General features: G+C 36.9%; 1 protein-coding gene across 6 annotated transcripts; it reads right to left on the bottom strand.

Moving 5' to 3' along the window:
• Positions 1 to 430: 430 nt before the first annotated feature.
• LOC129266267 (zinc finger protein 58-like) lies at positions 431 to 20,438 on the bottom strand. 6 transcript variants are annotated; one of them, XR_010294434.1, is made up of 9 exons: positions 20,392 to 20,434; positions 15,648 to 15,835; positions 11,429 to 11,622; positions 9,888 to 10,435; positions 8,589 to 8,838; positions 3,000 to 5,107; positions 1,924 to 2,023; positions 990 to 1,609; positions 431 to 560 (listed from the first exon to the last, which is right to left on the bottom strand). XR_010294434.1 is itself a non-coding variant. In XM_064103692.1 (7 exons), exons 4-7 carry the CDS (start codon positions 11,433 to 11,435, stop codon positions 3,729 to 3,731), a joined length of 2,184 nt encoding a protein of 727 aa, XP_063959762.1. In that variant the 5' UTR covers positions 11,436 to 11,622; positions 12,440 to 12,611; positions 15,648 to 15,835; positions 20,392 to 20,431; the 3' UTR covers positions 431 to 3,728. The 6 variants fall into 6 exon arrangements, 4 of the variants coding, with proteins under 4 accessions (XP_063959762.1, XP_063959763.1, XP_063959761.1 ...); XR_010294433.1 differs by having other exon boundaries at positions 431 to 627; positions 1,009 to 5,107; positions 20,382 to 20,438; XM_064103692.1 differs by adding an exon at positions 12,440 to 12,611 and having other exon boundaries at positions 431 to 5,107; positions 20,392 to 20,431.
• Positions 20,439 to 20,461: the final 23 nt, after the last annotated feature.

The following is a 20,461-nucleotide window of genomic DNA, read 5'->3' as shown; positions in this document are numbered from 1 at the left end:
CCCCACTTTGAAAAACGTTCCGCTGCCCCTGAATTATGAAAAGTTAATCACTATTAATTGACCATTTTGCTGCTTTGTAGTGCTTTTAACCAACTTAGAACTATGTAAGTTGGTACCCAAATGACGGCTTTTCATGGACAATCACCGATGAAAGCTTTACTTTCATTTTCGGAATTGCAGCTGATAATGAACATATGTAATCAATTTTCAGACTCAGCGGTAATCTACTAACATTTAAATCAATATCAATCAATATTTAAAATATCGACCAGCAATACAAGATCCAGTATTACAAGATCAATCTATTTTTAGCCCAATATGGTTTATTTTCATTAAATCATGGTAAATATTAACCCTATAAAAATTAATAATCACAATAAAAAAAAATCCCCGCCCGTTGATAGATTTTACAAGACTTGCAAAGAATCCATTTAAAGTTTCATGTGGATTTTAATTACAACATACATGTTTTATAACATGATACTGAATTTACAAAATAAGTATGAATACATTCAAAATCCAAAATATACTCTAGTACAATGAATGTACTACATTCACATCTACGGCCCGAATTCACAAAGGTGGTTTTGAAAACCCACGGTTGAGTCCATGGTTTATGCATATTTCCTGTATAAATTACGCTTATTTTACCGCGTATATTAAAAAATGTCCAATGCTGATGCGCGCTTTTGTCGCAGTGCGCCAAATTGACGCCTGTTGCCATGGTTATCCACGCTATTTTATTCATGAATCCACTGTTTTGAATTAATGAGTCCACTCTTCAAACAGTGGACTCATTAATAAAATAGCGTATCTAACCATGGTAACAGGCGTCAATTTGGCGCACTGTGACAAAATCGCGCATCAGCATTGGACATTTGTTATCCACGCGCCCGTTACGCGCTAAATTAAGCGTAATTTATACAGGAAATCTGCATAAACCATGGATTCAACCGTTGGTTTTCAAAACCACCTTTCTGAATTCGGGCCTATATGTCCATATTCTACTGTATAGGTAATCTGCATGCAAGCAATACTACATTAACCGTATCATCAAATGAGGGGGAGGGGGGGGGGGGCTATTTCCTTTACCCTGACCCCCAAGATTTTTCGAAACTGTCGACAGTGGGATAGATATATAACGGTATATTGCACTGAAAATAAGCAAGAACATGGCATGTGATATCCCCAGGACGGTATCATATTAAAGTTATCAAAAAATAAAACATTTTAAAGTTAATAAGTTGGTAATAACTGTCCCAATATGATTCACAGAATTTGGACAATTACTTTCTCAGCAATGATTTCACACAAAAATCAGGACAGCTCATATAAAAATGTTTTTAAATTGTGCGATTTGCTACTAGAACTTTCACTTGTGTGTGTGTTACTGAGACATTGTACCGACTCGAACAATTGGGTCAGACAGTGAAGAAGGCAAGACTAGTCATCGAATGGGTATATTATATGATCAGAAATGTACATGCATGTACATGCATCCTGACTACACACCTGTAATACAAATGACTTGTACAATGTGCATGTGCATCGAGATTGTTGAGCGTAATAGGCCAGTTTTAGTGATTTCAAATTTATGCGCATTTCTTTCCTGGAGACCTATAGCAACCAGGGCCCCATCTTACAAAGAGTTACGATTGATCCAATCAATCGTAACTCTATGGAAATCCATCAGGGTCATAATTTTTTCTACATTAAATTAGCAAAATGTTGTTTGTAAACAAAGGAGAACACACTAGATTGTCAAGAAATCAATGAATTTATAGATATATATTCATATGTAGAGAAATTTTTTAGCGAACATGCAGTTTATATGTTGACTTTGCTGGCTTTCCATAGTTGCGATTGATCAGATCAATCACAACTCTTTGTAAGACGGGCCCCAGGTATTCCTTTGAACTGTACTGTATGTTGATATGAATATATATATTACAATAACAAGATAATTATTGAGTGTTTTCATGGAGGAAATATAATGGCCTGCATTATTATAACTAAATTTAGCCTTAGCAGGAAAAATTTTGCTTTAAAAATTTGAATTGCATTTACAATGTAAGGTTAGTTAAGAGAAAAGCTCTTAACTAAGTAATGTACAGTCCTCTGTAAAAATATGCTATACAAAATGCGATGCGATACCAGGAAAATTATTCCCTGCTTAGTGTAAACTAGAATTTTAGACAATGCTTCTATCGAATACCAAGTTTCACAATACTTCTTCCATATTCATGGCAAAGATGATGTACCAATTAATTCATTGACATTCATTGTATTCTCATCTCCTTATTTTTATTACAAAACAATTTTTGGGGCAACTTTTTCCTGCAGGATTAGAATTATTTTTACTTGGTGAATGAGTTGACATACAGGAGTCCATAAAAGTGTGCTCTAAGTTGACCTAGGTTAAAGGTATTGTTTAACTTTGTGAGCAGCCGATTAAAAAAATTCTCAAACCAAGATGAAACATGTGTACAAGTGCATGTATTAGAACTAATAAACCCTGAAAACAACCATTATTGAGAATGAAAAGCTAAAACTACAAGGCAAACCCCGATTTTGTAAATAGGCATCTTATAGATGCCTAAATAGTACACATAAGCGTATGGGATGATATTAAGATGGTGTTTTTGGTCACTTTATATTTCAATTTTTGAAGCACTAAATAATTATTTTCGAACGCAATTTTTTCTGGGCTTCATCTTTGTAACATATCACAGACACAGGTGACAAGTGTGACCTTCCAGCTCAGATTTTTTAAAAGTCAAACCAATGTTAACCAATCACTTTACATAACTTAAATCAAACTCAAAACACCACCCAATCGCCTGTATTCTGAAGTCTGGTTTAACTTAGGCCATGGTCTACATGTAACTATCTTCTAAAAGTATGGGAAGCCAAATTGGTCAACATTTTGTTTACATCACGTTTCTTATGCTTACTGTGCTCTTTCATAGTTCTTTAATGGTAAAGACAGATCATTTAACCTTTCCCACACAATTAAGAATGGCTTGAAAGTCTGATAGCCTGAACCTTATAATGGTTAGAGATTTATGTCACAGCTGGCTATCCATAGATAAACCATAACTTAAGACCAGAGTTTGAATTAAACCTGATGTTGACCACACCAAACTTAGTGGAAACATCAATAACATTTTCTAAACACATACATGTAAGTTAATATTGCAATGTCTGGCAAATCTACCTGTATAGCAAATTCGGGGGCCCGTAATAGGTGACACATTTGCTCCTGCATCAATTGCTCTGGGCTGTATTTCATCAAAGATAAAGGGTAAGGGTTGCAATAGCGCTTTATATTAGGTTTAGGATAGGGTATAGTGTTAAATCCAGGGTTGAAGTTGGTCATTCCATTAATTTGCAGTGGAGCAATTGTCACCAGAGCAAATGTCATGGAAACCCGTAACACAAAGCTTAGCATTCATCATAGAACATTTGTTTATGATTAATTGCTTTGACTTCAGAGTATACTTAACCATGAAGATCAGGCAAAAGATTAATCACTAGCCTTTGTGTTCCTGGACCCAGATTAGTTTTCAGGGTATCAAGGTCAAAGTTCATGAAGGGCATTTAATACATGAAAATATATTGTTCTCACGATAGTCTTGAACAACCTTTTAAAGAGGATTCATAATATATGATTAAGGTAGTAATCAGGCCTGTTTGTCCCATGTGCAATGTTGGATCCATAATGTTACCTAACCCTTTTCTTGACCAAGGTTACCAGTTGATCCTTTGTCATCATGACATACCATATGGGTGGAAAGGTGATGCCTTTGGCTAAACTTTTTCTTACACACTGGACATTCAAATGGCTTTTCCCCCGTATGTATCCGCATGTGAGATTGCAGCGTATACTTTGCGCCAAAGGCAGATCCACAGGTTAAACAAACGTGGGGCCGGATCCCCTTGTGGCGCTGTTCGTGTCGTGAAAGTCCGGCTTTGTCCTTGAATGTCTTATCGCAGAAGCTGCATTTAAGCACCACGGTCGGTGGCACGTGCATGCGCCGCCTGTGGTTAGTCATGTTCAATCGGGTCCGGAACCCCTTTCCGCAGACATCGCACTTATGGGGTCGTTCACCCCGGTGTTCTGGAAGGTGGTTCTTGAGGGCGCTCTCTGAAGAGAAGGAGCGTGGGCACTCCTCACACTTGAAAGGGCGATCTAAGGTGTGTTTTCGCCTGTGAACCATAAACCTGTCCTTGTGGGTAAACGTCTGGCTACAGAACTCGCACTTGAATTGACCACTGTTTTTATGTACAGTCAATTCATGTCTGTTGACTTGCGTGAAGGAGGTAAACTTTTGAGGGCAGTACTTACACTTGAACACCTTTGCTTTCTTGGTGGTTAACAGTATTCGCTTTCCGAGCATGTCCTTGGAGAGTTCAGGATGGAAAGCCTCAGCCTGTTCCTCAGTATCCTTCTCAGGTCCAACATACCTTGCTTTCTTATCCTCCATTTTGGCTGTCGTCTCTGTCCTAACAACCATGTTATGTTTCCTCCTAAGATGCCGAACGAAGTCTTTCTTCGCTTTTAGAAACCTCTGGCATTTGGGGCATTGGAATGATGAGGAATCGTGCGAAAGCAGGTGCTGCTTGAGTGCTGTCTCATGCTTACACTCCAGTCCACACACCTTGCATATGGGTTTGATTTTCTTCATCTCCCGGTGAAAAGCAAGGTGCTGTCTCAGGAGTCCTTCTGATGGGAACAACTTCCTGCATCTCTTACAACGAAACGGCTTCATGTCTGTCTCTGCTCTTGCATTGTCCTGATTGGCACCTGTTGTGTCCTTGTTCCCTGTACTCAAAGGCTGAAGTTTTACCTGCAGGAATTGTTTGTTCTTATTGTCCTTGGCAATAAGCTTCTCTGCTGCCACCTTGGCAGTCGTTGCTTGCTTCTTCAGTCCGGAAGCGATGATTTCAATCCTTGATGTCGTAGAGGGCTGAGATTGGATACTGACCCTAGAGTCAACCCGACTGCGGAAGTTCTCCTTGTCATGCTCAAACTTGAGATGTCTTGAGAGGCTCTTGGCATTGGTGTAACGGTACTTACAGTCTTGACACTGGAACATTTGGTTATCTATTGGCAAGAGAATGAAGGAATGACACAGGAAAATAAAACCTCTGCAAATACAATGGCAGTTGATATACAGTAGTGCTCAAAAGTTAGTGAACCCCACCACAAAATGCAATCCTTCATGCTGAGTGTTGAATGTAGGCAACAACATGCCAATGTTCGGCGAACCAAGATGAATAAACTTCATTGAATGTAATATTTTATCTCCTGAATACTTGAAATATGTTCATTTTCTGGTTGGGTTCAATAGCTTTTGAGCACCACAATAGTGCAGGGTGATATTTCATTATCAAAATTTTTCGATAGAAAAGTATTGAAATTTTTGTGATTATGTTGATATATCGCAGTAACACAATACGATCGAATTGTTGTCAATTATGAGAAGTAAGTCACTATTTTGTTGATCAAAATACTGCTCTGTATTGCTTTATCAATGGGGTGTTGCAAGAAACTTGCGATCAATTACAAGTCTATTTTCATTCCCGAAATCAAGCATATGCCGTGTAATTAATATTGCAAATTTGCAATTGATTGCTAATCCGCTCCATTAAACAAGGAGTGTAATCTGATTTGCTATAGCTTAAAGTGATCAATCAATTGTAAAATTAAAACACAATATTTGCGATTGATTGCAAATACTTTCTTGCAACACCCCCTTAGACTAACTCAGAACGTTGTAAGTTGGTAAGTTTTCATGGAAAAACACCAATGTAAGCCATCCTTTCAATAACCCCTCCCCAAGACCCCAACTCTCATGGAATTGCATCTCCTAACGGAGGTACATGTATATAATGAATTTTCAGACTTGGCAGTATAATGTCTTATTGGTGGCATTTTGCTGGCGGTAATCGACTAACACTGAAATAAAAATATCGACCAACACTATATGGAACTTTTGGAATAACACCAAGGAAAACATTGCTTTTTCAATTTCAGGGGCTACTAGTACTTTTCATAACCTACTGCTAATATCTGCAACATTGTATAAGCTCTACAACTTTGTAGCAAATAGAGATTTATCAGAGGCGAAATCGTCCCAAGCCCGTGTGTAATTTCCCCCTGAATAACATCAGACATGGGTAAAGACACAATATTTTTCAAATAATACTTCTGGCAGTTCTAGCTCAGCACAATCTAATCAGATCATTGCCCCTCCAATACGTACTTGTGTATGAGACAGTTCTGAAACTGTACTAGGCACTTTTTTATTTTTGGGGGCCACTTTTCACAGCTTACTTCCTAAATCTGCAACATTGGATAAGCTTCATTGCAATAGAGGGGATTTTTCTAGGCTCCTTTTTGAGTTTCCAGGTGGGTGTTTCATAAAGCTCTTCGTAAGTTAAGAGCGACTTTAAGAACGACTGGTGATCATTTCTTGTGGTAAATAGTATATACCAAAATGTTCATTGGCGATGGTTTAGCGCATAAGTTTCACCAGTCGTTCTTAAAGTAACTCTTAACTTTATACGAACAGCTTCATGAAACGGCCCCCAGGGCTCTTTTGAGCATTACAGGGACTAAATAATTTTTTTGTCAATGAATTGTACCATCAGATGGTTCTTTTACTGGTTACCGCGAGAACAATATATTTTCGGGTATATAATGTCCTCAATTACCTTTGACATTGATATCCCGAAAACTAATCTGGGTCTGGTAACACAAAGATTTGCGATTATTCGTTCGCTTGAATTTCACGATTGATTGTACATTGGGTGATTTCAATTCCGGTGTTGGTGTTGGAAGCACAATTTGGATTATCATTCATGACGAAAAACCTCCATTTGAGAACACTATACCCCAGTTTTTCTCAATGAATTCTCTTCTCCAAGTACGAAAACCCTACTGCCCCAGGCATGCAATGTAAGTATCAAAACACCTGTTTCTTGACCTCGGTCTGAAGATAACGCAACAGCCCGAGTGCGGTCCGGGAAAACATGTCGCCATTTTTTATTCACTTACTTTCCTTATTTCGAGGTTGATTTTCTTCGTTCGAAATTGAAAATGGGCTAGCATTGAATTTCTGAATACAATATGCCTTTGAAAACGTGATTAAATATCGAATACAATAATTTAATTCCGAAGGTCCTTCTACAGGCAGAGAAGACTTACGTAATAGCACAGCTGTTGTTTATAATTTCGTCCTTGGCTCAACGCTCATAATCTGGCCTGTGGGGGATTACCTGGCCAAGCGGGGTTGATCAGGCGGGTGTTTCATAAAGCTGTTTGTAAGTTAAGAGCGACTGGTGATCCTGTCTTGCGGTAAATGGTACAAACCATTGGCGATGATCACCAGTCGTTGTTAAAGTCGCTCTTAACTTACGAACAGCTTTATGAAACGACCCCAGGGCTTGGAAATGATTTTTTAGATTTCAAATGCAAAATGGGGTCTAATACCGCAGTTTGCAATCTGAACTGCGGTATTTCTGCAAATGGGGGTCTGACGTAATGATTATTTGTTATTATTTGTTTGGCTTCACCTGTGCCTGGGAGGCGAAAAGCGAACTGAATCACTATGACCCGCAGGTCTCTCCTCCCGATATAACTAATTGGGGGAATGCAGGTGGACCACTACACCGGGGTTTCCCCCTACTCTTATACGAATAGTGCAGTGGGTTCTTAACGTGCAAAGGTGGTGACTCTCCTCTACACGGGGCCTCCATTTAACGTCCTATCCGAGGGACAGAGTGTTTTCCATTGTAACATAGCCTGCATCTATGAAACATGGGAGAGACGTTTACACACAACGCACTGGCTTCAGTCATCCGCCCGGGGTGGACTCGAACCCACGATCTTTGGTTCGACGGGCAGACGCGTTACCGACTGAGCCAACACCGCTCTCAGCCAACACCGCTTCCCCTAGCTCCAAAATCTATTCTGAGTTTGTAAAACTGATCGAGATCACATTATTGACACCTCAACAACTAATGAGTGACTTTTCAGGACCATCTTCATTTTGTTTGGTGATATACTCATGTAAAAAATGACCTAACACCAACACCAATAGGTCAACACTGAACTTGAAATCACCCATTGTAGTCAGTGCAATCGATAGTTAAAAAATGTTCTACCATGATCTATGTGTAACTATGGGCCCCATCACTGTCCCTCCTCTGTGCAAACTTGGACCAAGTTTGAAGTTGACCCACCAGACTGTTCTTCAGTTATTGAAACTAGAAATATCACAGAAGGAAAGGGTGATGCAATATACTGTACCCACGGCAACATTATTCCCGAAACATGACAAATGTGTAATGCACATCTTTACCCCAACGTGTTCCAAATTTCATGAAGAGTGGTTTAAAAAAACCAAGGAAATACTTTGAACCACAAGATTTGCAATGGACCACCCAACAATTCCTATACCCCCTTTAAACTTTGTTTGGTGGGGGTATGATAAAGAAAATGGGTCAAATGGATGGTCAACTCCCAAAACATAACACAACATAACAACTTGGGATTGTCCAAAGTTTGTCGGTCCATTTACCTTGGTCCATATGAAGTTCATCTAGACTTGTCTTGAATCCAACCCTCTTCCGGTATTCTGGACTATAGAAGACTCTAAGCTCTGTTCCCGACTTGATAGGTTTGGTGATACGGAAGAAGATATCCCCATAGGACTGGAAGGCTTCCATGTTCTGTTCTTGAGTGTTCCTGGCATACTGGACATGGTGCATCCAATTATCAAGGTCAGTGGATCCGTCGAGATAGAACCAGGTTCTGCCTCGTACACATACCTGTTGAAAATAAGAGAAAATGATGTCACATTATAAATGCAATTTTATGTAAACTAATAATTGGGTTCCAGTCTGTCAGCTTCTCCATGTCTTCAGGAGCACTCCACTTTATGCATTCTAGTACTTGGTCTATACTGCCCAACTTTGGCAAATGGAAGCAAGTGACACATCAGTCAAATTTGAGTTATCATTGTTTCTGAAACGCCCTTCGTATGTTGCACATTCATGCAAAATTTGGGGAAGAAATTATCGTTCTATGGAAAGATATTGAAGAAAATATGCTGTTAAATTGCATTGACGCCGACGTAAATGACAAACACACATTGCTCATTTACAACAAATGATACTTTTGTAACTTGCTTCCTTTTGCCAAAGTACGGCAGTATAATAGACCAAATAGGTCAGAGTTAGGGTTCACATGTAGGTCAGGCTTAGGGTTAGAGTTGGGGTTTAGGGTTGGGATTAGACGGGTAATATGGTTTAGCGTTTAGATTGGTGGATTCATAATCTAAAGGATGTGAATTATAATCCCCGCCCTGCCACTGTCTCCACTTTGAGAAAAAGACCCGAGAGCAATTTCTGTCATCTGTAAGGCCAGCCACTACGCCTGATTAACTTAGACAAAAAATGTTTCCTGTGTAGTTGGTTATATACCAGCTCCGCATTATACCATCAAACAGCTGTCCTGCCGAGATCTTACGGGAGTTACCATAACAGAGACACTGATCCGATTATATTCTCCAACATATTCATACTTTAGCTACATTTAAACCAGATTCTTCAAGTATTAACAGTTTTCTTCCTATGTAAATATTGAGAAAGAATGAATTTTGGGTGCCTATCAAATCAGGGAATCGACTTCAGCGGAGGGGGGGGGGGTAGTAGAGCGATGACCTTTCTTCTTTCTTGTAAAAATATAAATTGATGAAAAAAGTAAAATACCATCGGTCATCAGTTTTTTTATTTTGGAGGGGGGCCTATATAGACCCTCCAGACTGTGTTGAGGTTGCACATTTTGAAGATAAAACATTTAATCTATAAGGATTTACCTCCCAAGTTGACGGATTGCAACCGCCAATAACTTCTTTCACAAACTCTCCCGTGTATGGCCCAAACTTCTTTCCCTCTAGCAGGTCTTTAGTTGAGATCACACCCTTGATCTTGCACTCTGATGTTCTGATGAATGCCAGGCCCGAAGGAAGACCGGACGGTTCTGCCCTCATCCCTTCCGCTCTCCAAGTCTCATCGAACAAGGATTCCGTCTGACAGTATTTCATGACAGTTTGAACTTTCTCATGCTGACATTGAGCCACAGGCAGCGGCTGCGGAAGACTTCCCTTCTTTGCTTTGGCATGAGGACCCTTCTTCTTCGCGGTCACAGTCGTTAGACCGTCAGCATCAATATTGCTTGAGGCAGGAGTGCAGAGAGACAGTGTTGCACGGCCCATGCTCGGAGTTGCAGCAACATTGTTGTTGGTTGAGTTGGAGAGGTCTTCAATGAGGTAGTTGGGACCTTGTAGGGAGTTGAGAGTTGTCGGTTGTTGTTGAGGCCGAGTTGCTTCTGTGCTTGACAGTGAAGTGGACACCTGTTGGATTTCTGCCACATGGCGAAGCAATGGGAAATTAAAGATAAATTCCAGTTGTGGGGACGATCTCAAAATGACTTTTTACAGAATTTAATATAATGATCACCAAAGTGTCTGTTTGTATGAATAAAAAATATGTGCCAAAGTATTCTGGAAGAAATTGTGTAATTGCCGAGAAATAAGCAAAATAAGCGCGGATTCTGTCACTTCAGTCGGGTCTTTATTCCAGCAATAATAATACACTGTCCAACGTGTGCCTATCTGTGTTAACGATCTTCAGTGTGATCGTTTTTTAGCTTAGATATTATGATTTCACAAAGTTCAGTTTATGTAACTGTACCAGATCTAGATCCACGATGATATAGTAATACTTAACCTTGGTTTTACAGACTTTCTAACGAAATCAGTATTTCACTGCAACTACTGTCATTTAGCTTTAAAATAGAAAAAAAATGATATCACAATGAGAAATACGACAAAACGAACAGAATATAAAAAACAACAATGTGTTGCACCCATATTGTACTAAATTATAACTTAAAGTTAAAAAAAATAATATAAATATCGGTGACAATTTGAGGAAATTCCATTTAAGATTAAATTATTTGAATTTGAATTCTTTATAACGTCATATACAAGCAGTTGCTCCATTTGTTATGTATTAAAAATATGAATGCATTAATTTCAATTTTTCAATAGTTCATGACTAAAAATGTTCATCTTTCATGAGCAGGTGTGAAATAACTTGTCTGTTGATATACTGAAGGTAAAATAAACCCCATTTTCAATGTTTGGAGAAAATGACATTTCACTGATTTTTTTTTTTAATTCATGATACATGGGAATAAATAAAGCCCATTTTCAATGTTTGGAGAAAATTACATTTCAATGATTTTTTGTAATTCACGATACATGGGAGGCTGCTCGCATACGACATCACAAATAAAAAAAATTATGATGGATTTTCCTCCAAATTTCGCCAATATCATTTTTTTGCTATTTACCTTGCATAGCAGCGGTAAGGACGTGATCATAGTCGTGTCCTGTCTGTCCTGGACTCTCACTGTTGGTGATGCGAGCTGATCCAGAGCTAATGGGTACCCTTGGAGGGAGGAGTCCTACCAAGCTCTGTGCCGGACCAGGGGCAGTACACGCTACGTTACTTGGAGCTTGCAGAGAGTTGATGTCTTGGGAAAATCTAGGGTATGTAAGGTAGAGTGAGGACAAGGGGGAAATACTCTCATGAATACTTCTAAACTGATTCAGATGTTTGAAAGACTAATAAAAGTAACTTTGTTGTTGCAATAATAGAGGAGCCATATTCTATAAAAGTACAAGGTACAAATGTAACGGGTCAGATTCCTGTTTCACAGAGACTTGTTATAATGACACAATTTCTATAACAAGCTCATCAACAGCCAATCAAATCAAATGATTTCAGTAGCTTAAAACTGTTATTGCAAATTTGTTATCATACCAAGTTTCATGAAATGGGCCCAAGATTCCTTCTCTTCTGGAGCACATCTCTCTGGGAGGGGAACCCCCATGAGTATGTGTCTCCCAAGATAACACATCACCCAAATGCTACATCTTCTCAATACAAATACACATGTATCACTGACAAATTTGTCCCAGGAAATGGTAGGCAGAAGTGTACACTGACATGGTCAAGTTGAAAGCGACACAGCGAAGCGACCAAGCTTGTCATTTGGGCACTTTTTGGAGTTTTAAAAGTGAAATACGAAGGCTTTCGTGCACACTTTTGGTGAATTTTGTGATAATTTTCAATAGAAAAATAAGTTTTTAAAAATTTAGGGGTCATCATGCCCCCGTATTGTCGTTGCGAGCATTTTGGGGCCAGGGTGAAATCGCCCCAAACGCCTCAAACAGACACTCCAAAATGTATTTGAAGTGCATTATTAGAACTGAAACTTATCTCTACACCAGGAAAAATTAACTTAACAAAAAAAGCAACAAGAAATATTTATAAAAAGTAGAAGGGCCTGTACAAGTACACTGATATTTCACTCTCTCAGCTCATATGCACTTGATCGACTTCCATCGAGGATTCTGGCTAAATTCCGCCCGCCACTTCCGGGGACCAACCAACGTAGTATTTCGATGAAGAGCACTCCGTCGATTCACCGGTTGTCCCTACGATACACGCGCGCCTATGGGGATTGTGAACTGTAGGAAAAATCGTATAAAATTACACTTTTTGATATTTCTACGAAGACGAAGTTATATAGAAAATGAAGAATATTACAATCAGACCATATCCCTAGAAAATTGCTTCAAGAAATGTCATTATGAAGAGGAAATGGACAAAAATTTGTGAAGAAAAATCACGAAAAAGGAAATCGCATCATGAATATTCATATCATGGGCGGTCCCACATTTGCATGTTATAGCGAGTTTTCCATTATTTAATAAATAATGGCATTATTTAATAAATAATGGTTATTTGTATATAAATAATGATTATTTGTATATAATGGCAAACTGTAAAAATTGTTTATAAATAATGATTATTTATAAATAATGGGATATTGAAACAAAATTATTATTTATAAATAATGAAGTAGATATTTCATTATTTAACAAATAATCTTTATTTATAAATAATGGAAAACTCGAACATTAAATAATTATTATTTATAAATAATGAGAATAATGGTGCACTCGAAAAAATTATTTATAAATAATGAAGTAGACGTTTTCATTATTTAACAAATAATCATTATTTATAAATAATGGAAAACTCAACAAATTATTTATAAATAATGAAAAACAAATAATCATTATTTATAAATAATGAAAAACAAATAATCATTATTTGTAAATAATGAAAAACAAATAATCATTATTTATAAATAATGAAAAACAAATAATCATTATTTGTAAATAATGAAAAACAAATAATCATTATTTATAAATAATGAAAAACAAATAATCATTATTTATAAATAATGAAAAACAAATAATTATTTGTAAATAATGAAAAACAAATAATCATTATTTATAAATAATGAAAAACAAATAATCATTATTTGTAAATAATGAAAAACAAATAATCATTATTTATAAATAATGAAAAACAAATAATCATTATTTATAAATAATGAAAAACAAATAATCATTATTTATAAATAATGGAATGTCGAACTATTATTATTTACAAATAATGAAGTATTACTTGGAATTATATATAAATAATTAGAAATGATACTTTATATAATAGTAGTTATTTACAAATAAAATGTAAATTATATATAAATAATAGTTATTATTTAATAAATAATGATTATATAACAAATAATTGTTCTATATAATATTGGTACATTCGGTGCCTCATAGGCTGATGTCATATCCCCACAGTTTGTTCTTCTGTTTTTTATTTTATGAAATAAGGTTTATTCAAAAAATTTCTACCAAGAACTAAAACAATTCTCTCTACCCCAAATAGGAACAAAAATCTCATAATGCGCGGGACGAGATAATTTTCACTCCGTCGGGTCGTCATCACCACTTCCGGGTCAGAGTCATGCTCACGCGAGGTTCGCGATACTGAGTTTTCCACCACGCTGAAATCGATGCCAATCAGCGTATTATGTACAGATTATAATACTTTTCATTTAATTTGGTCAGTTTTGATTCCATTTGAATTATAAATAAAAATTATAAATAAATTTTACGTGAAAATAATTTTTATTCATGTTTTTATTTTGTTATAAAAAAATTAAACAAAAAATGAATATCTTAAAATTTTGCATTTAGCGACCGGCCTGACATGACGATCGTATTCGACTAGACGCTAAATATATACAGCATTCATTCCGTTCAATTTTTAGTCGACCACAAAATTGATAAAAAATCAGTTTTGGAACTTATAAAAATCTTAACTGACAGAGGAATATCGGGCAGAATTAGTGACTATAGCAAAAAAGGCCGTTAAACTGTATCGTGAAAGAGAGGGTTGTTATCACGAACTTTCCGAGCGAAAGCGACGTTGTGTTGTGCATGACGGCACTGTTGATCTGAATGGCAAAACAGTGCATTGGACTTCCGAACAGGAAGTTGTAATACCGAAAAGCTATCCCATAATGCAATGCGCGTTAAAGGGATTTTCCCGGATCTCGGCGAAATCGCTATTTGGGGTAGCGAGAATTGGGATTGACAAATGATTAAGTGCATTTAGTTATTTCTTGCTGCAACTTATTTTATCATAATGGAGACACATTTACACATTTATGAAAAAATGAAACAATTGATTGCTTGTAATAACATGAGAATAAGGAAAGTGGAGATGTGACATCGTCAGCCCACCTAATGAATATTCATAAAGACATGCCTCGAACTATTTCATTGGAATAATGCAAATCTTTAAAATCCAATAACTTCGTTATTTGTATTCCGATTTTGATGAAATTTTCAGCATTTTGTTCTGTAAATTTTACTCCATTTAAATATTTTCAGCCCAGAATATCCCTTTAAAATTAAAGGTCAAGTCCACCCCAGAATATTGTTGATTTGAATCGATAGAGAAAAATCAAACACACATAATGCTGCAAATTTCATTGAAATCGGATATAAAATAAGAAAGTTATGAAATTTTTAAGTTTCGCTCATTTTTCACAAAACAGTTAAATGCACAACTATGCAAATGGGAGAGTCGATGATGTCCATCACTCACTATTTCTTTTGTTTTTTATTGTTTGAATAATACAATATTTCAATTTTTACAGATTTGACAACAAGGACCAATAACTTAAACCAAAAACTGTTAAAATAATGGTAATTCCACATGTTCAGGGAGAAATAAAACTTTGTTGCACTTGACGAGAAAATTAAAATATTTCATATTTCATATAATAAAATACAAAAGAAATTGTGAGTGGGTGACATCATCAGTCTGCCAATTTGCATACAGACCAGAATGTGCATATAACTGTTTTGTGAAATTAGGCAAAACTTTAAAATTTCATAACTTTCTTATTTTACATCAAATTTTGATGAAATTTTCAGTTTTTTGCTTGTTGGATTTTTCTCCTTTTTTTTCAAATCAACATTTTGTTGGGGTGGACTTGTCCTTTAACTAGAGTCAGAACCACTACACCACAGCCCTTCTTATCTGTGATGCTTTAATACTTTCCCTAGTCTGTGGTATCTCGTCTGAATGGCATGGTGTGTGATAGGATACTGCAGGTGATGGTATATACTAACCTTGTTCCATGGTACCCTGTTGGCATAGCATGGTGTGCTCGTGGAGGATATTGCTGGTGCTCAAAATGTAGTGGCGGCTGGATCTGAGACTGTCCCTGGCTGTTTGCTTGGTTAGAGCGATTCCCCTGTCGATCATGGACATAATTGTACTCCATTGTCTTGACCGTACAGGTGCGCCAGCCAGTTTCCTGCATTAACCCGATATAGGAAATGTTACATCAACATAATTATGGACAATATTCAAAAGAAATAGCAGTAGGACTACACAATTGGCAGAGCTGCCAACATTGTGCAATTAAAGAATGAATCATAATGGCAAAACAAGGTGGGTGTGACCCATGATCAATAAAATGAGCAATATAATATTTTGACCCCTAGATGACCTTTGACCTTTTCACCCTCAGGAATACACATGCAGTACCCAAGGATCATTTGTACCCAGTGTGATCAAATTTGATGAAGAAATAAAGAAATGAGAGCAAATTGATAAGCTTAAAAAAAGGGTGAACATTACCGCACAGGCAGCTCACAGTGCTGATGTACTGTAACTGAGTGTGATTCTTCAAACATGAATATTCGAACAGTGTAAATTTTGCTAATCGATTAGCGATCGGCGGCAAGCCATTCAATCAATCGATGTTTGTCAAGTTTTTCCCACAAGCCAATCTACTGGCGCGCGCGTCCATATGCTCAGCTGTAGCTGACGGCAATCAAAGAACCTGGCTGGTTCCTGATCCGTTTGTCATAAAAATTCGCTATTTTCCAGCATATTTTTCGGAAAGGTGCTAAGCTGATTGTATTTAATATCTTTATCATTTCTTCCTTTGTCACACGTCAAAAAGCAAAATTTAGGATTACTGTATAGGCTGTTATTTTTGCAGGGGTTTTATTTTCGCGGATTTTGCAAATTGCCGATCGGCTGCGAATATAACAACATGCGAAAATATTGACACATGTATTAGGTCAGTGCCAATATCCCTAACAGCAAAGTTTTGCTATTGAAAACGTCCGAATGAATAAATTTAGATATGCACCTCTATGTGTACAAAACATAAGGTTTAGAAAGTAGTTAGTGATTCAAAAAGTTCGCTAGAATTTCACTTTTTTATTTCTCAAACAAAATCAGAGCCTAAACTATTTTCTAACATAATTCTATCGATATTTATTCACTCACTGTAATATTACAATGTATTTTCCATGAAATAATTTGATTTTATTGTCATCTGATTGACTACATACACACGTATTGGCAGCTATTTGCATACTCATTAATATTCATAAGTCACATGACCAGAGCTTTTAAAAGTGTAAGATTCTGTTCACAAAATGCAACATTTTTGCACTGAAACCAACTTTTTACAAAGTGAATTTAACAAAACACAAAGTTCTTCAAAAGATTACTCTTACAGATCAAACCGTGACATGATGAATTTTCAGATCTAAAGGTACAAAAAAAGTTAAATTTAAGCCACTTATTTCTACACTTAAAGTTTGTAACTGTCTTTACCGGGACATATTTATGTATAAAGCACACATCAGCTTGGCATCTTTGAGAAGCATAGTTTTGCACATGGTTTGCTTCTCTGAAATGATTCGTTCATCTTCCGATCGCGAATTTAACAACCCGCGATGATGTCGAAACCCCCGCAATTCACGAAAAATTCTGTACGCGAAAATAACAGCTTGTACAGTAATCAAGGCGGGTGCAAAATCGCACCTTTTTTCCATAGATGCAGTAGTAAGGTGTCGGTTCGTGGGCCGGTCGGAGCCCAGGACTCTTCCGTGTAATATCAGGCAGACATGGGTACTCTCCAGAATGGGGTCCTGACATCGAGGCACAAACTGGACCCTCAAAAAAAAAAGGATGTTAGACCTCTATGTCGCGTTCGTTCTCTGCATCGATCGGCCATTTTGTTTTCAATTTTGAAAGGAGAACGAGACAGAACTTTTCCGTTTTTTGAGGGTCCAGTTTGTGCCTCTATGCAGCTATGTCAGGATTCTGTGTCATGATAGACCTTCATCCATATAATGGAGGTACATAATTTATTTTTCCCCTTTTATTTGGGGTGCTATTCATGCTAAATTGCAACCCCATTCTACACTATTTTGGAGAGTACCCTCTGCCTAATATTACACGGACGACTCCTGGGCCCTGTCTTTAAAAGAGTCATGATTGATCCAATCAATCGTAACTCTATGGAAATCCATTAGTGTCATAATTTTTTCTACAGGAAATTTGCAAAATGTCCTTTGTAAACAAAGGAAAACACACAAAATTTTCCGCTTTGTGGGCCAAGGCCCAAGCTCCCTGGGTTAGTGTCGGTGGAGCTCCACCATGCACCACTACGAGCCCAATGGCCGCCAGGCTGGGCCAGGCGCCATCCACGTCGGAGGGGATGCCGCCTATGCGTGCCATAGCGAGTCGAATTTACCGTAAGTCTCAACAGAGCCAGAGAGAGGAGCTAGAGCATATCCCTGACAGAAATAGATCATCTAGTAGTAGGGTGTCTGGAGAAAAATATTATTTTTCTTATTTCAAGAAAATATCACATTTTCTTTGTGAATTTGAAGAGAAATGACCTTCAGACTGACAGAAATGTAACATTTTTGAAAAAAATCTGATTATTGGCTGCAAAAAAGAAGAATGAAATTAGGTCAATTTTCAGCATTTCTCTGCCATAGACTGTGTAGTTAAGAAATGGACACACACAAATCCAAATTTTTAGCTTCAGAGAGCTGTTATAAATTTATTATTAATGCCAAAAACTTGTCCATAAAGAGTCCAATAGGATTTTTTATGCTCTTTCTGATGGTGTGATTTTTATAACGATTTGGAAACCAGATCACAATGAAAAATTGCGACAAAGTGAAAAAATTGTGCAAAACAGAAATTTCATTTTCCCATAGAAAACGCATGGGGAAATGGCAATCTCAACACACACAAAAATAAGGGTTTGCAATTTATCTCTAAACTCCTAAATCCTTATTTAAAATGATCATATAAACTTGTCCTTACTGTCAAAAGAAGCCCCTGAATTTTCTCTTTCCATACATGCCAAACACAAGTTAATAATCAATTCAGATCACATTCTTCTAGTAGCCTGAACTTCCCGAAAAAAATGTGCCATATTTCCCCCTAAATCAGCCTGTCTTATGCTGACACTTTTCAGTGTGGCTTCAGCCTATCCCGTAATATAGCCGAGTGCTAGACCCAACGTTAGAATGAATCATTACGTTATTTATCGGTCTCTAGTAATAGTATAGATCTAACTTAATAAGTTAATTTATAATTATTTTTGCACACAGCACGTAGACGTGGTAATGACGTACACTTGTCTTGACTTGATAATTTTGACGGAATAAAGCCATTCTTTTATTCTTTGTTATCTAGGCCTAATCTAAAGTTACATGGTCTATCCAACTTTTACTTCCAAAATCTTGATCTTTAGACTTAAGTTTGATATACCGCCCGGTATGTTTATTTATATATGTCCATCCACTAAAATTGAAAAAAAAAATATGGAGAATGTCTATCGATAGGGTGTCTGGAGAAAAAAATTATTTTTCTTATTTCAAGAAAATATCACATTTTCTTTGTGAATTTGAAGAGAAATGACCTTCAGACTGACAGAAATGTAACATTTTTGAAAAAAATCAAATTATTGGCTGCAAAAAAGAAGAATGAAATTAGGTAAATTTTCAGCATTTCTCTGCCATAGACTGTGTAGTTAAGAAATGGACACACACAAATCCAAATTTTTAGCTTCCGAGAGCTGTTATAAATTTATTATTAATGCCAAAAACTTGTCCATAAAGAGTCCAATAGGATTTTTTATGCTCTATCTGATGGTACAATTTTTATAAAGATTTGGAAACCAGATCACAATGAAAAATTGCGACAAAGTGAAAAAAATTGTGCAAAACAGAAACTTCATTTTCCCATAGAAAACGCATGGAGAAATGGCAATCTCAACACACACAAAAATAAGGGTTTGCAATTTATCTCTAAATCCGTATTTAAAATAATCATAAACTTGTCCTTACCGTCAAAAGAAGCCCCTGAATTTTCTCTTTCCATACATGCCAAACAAAAGTTAATAATCAATTCAGATCACATTTTTCTAGTAGCCTGAACTTCCCCGAAAAAATGTGCCATATTTTCCCCTAAATCAGCCTGTTTTATGCTGACACTTTTCAGTGTGGCTTCAGACACCCTACTAACTATCGAACTCAAGACTAAGTTTCAAGTCAAAGATATAATCATGATAATAATATATTAATAATAATATTTATTATCTGATAGACATTCTCCATATTTTTTTTCTCCAGTTTTAGTGGAGAGACATAGCAATCGACTGGACACCCATTTCATTGTGATCCTGGCAATACCAATTGAATGTGGCCCGCGCGCGATTTGGCTCATATCATCCACCCCCATGCTCATAGTCATATGAAATGAGGACGACCGTATCACGAAAACGTGATGGCACCCGTACTAATTGCATGCATTGAGATCGCATTAATTCTGCATTGAGAGTACGGTACCGTACCGGTACTACAGCTGCAAAACCGGAAAAGATCTCGCGATAAAAGACCTGACCAAATTATACATATTCTCTTCTGAATACTAAACTTCAACAGCTGTCATTGTCTTTTTACGGAACATTCATTCACATTTTGTTATTTTTAAAGTAGGTTTTTAAATGTAAATCAAGTAGGAGTTGATCTATTCACCGAGTTTCACCTTTCTCGCCTGCTCTTTCTTTTTCACGCCTAACCTTGACGTAGAGGGCGGCAACTTTGTTTCTGTTTGC

The sequence above is a fragment of the Lytechinus pictus genome, chromosome 8 (genome assembly GCF_037042905.1).
Source record: "Lytechinus pictus isolate F3 Inbred chromosome 8, Lp3.0, whole genome shotgun sequence".
NCBI classification, from domain to species: domain Eukaryota; kingdom Metazoa; phylum Echinodermata; class Echinoidea; order Temnopleuroida; family Toxopneustidae; genus Lytechinus; species Lytechinus pictus.
The sequence above is the reverse complement of the archived record's forward strand: the minus strand, read 5'-3'. Positions and strand labels throughout refer to the sequence as shown.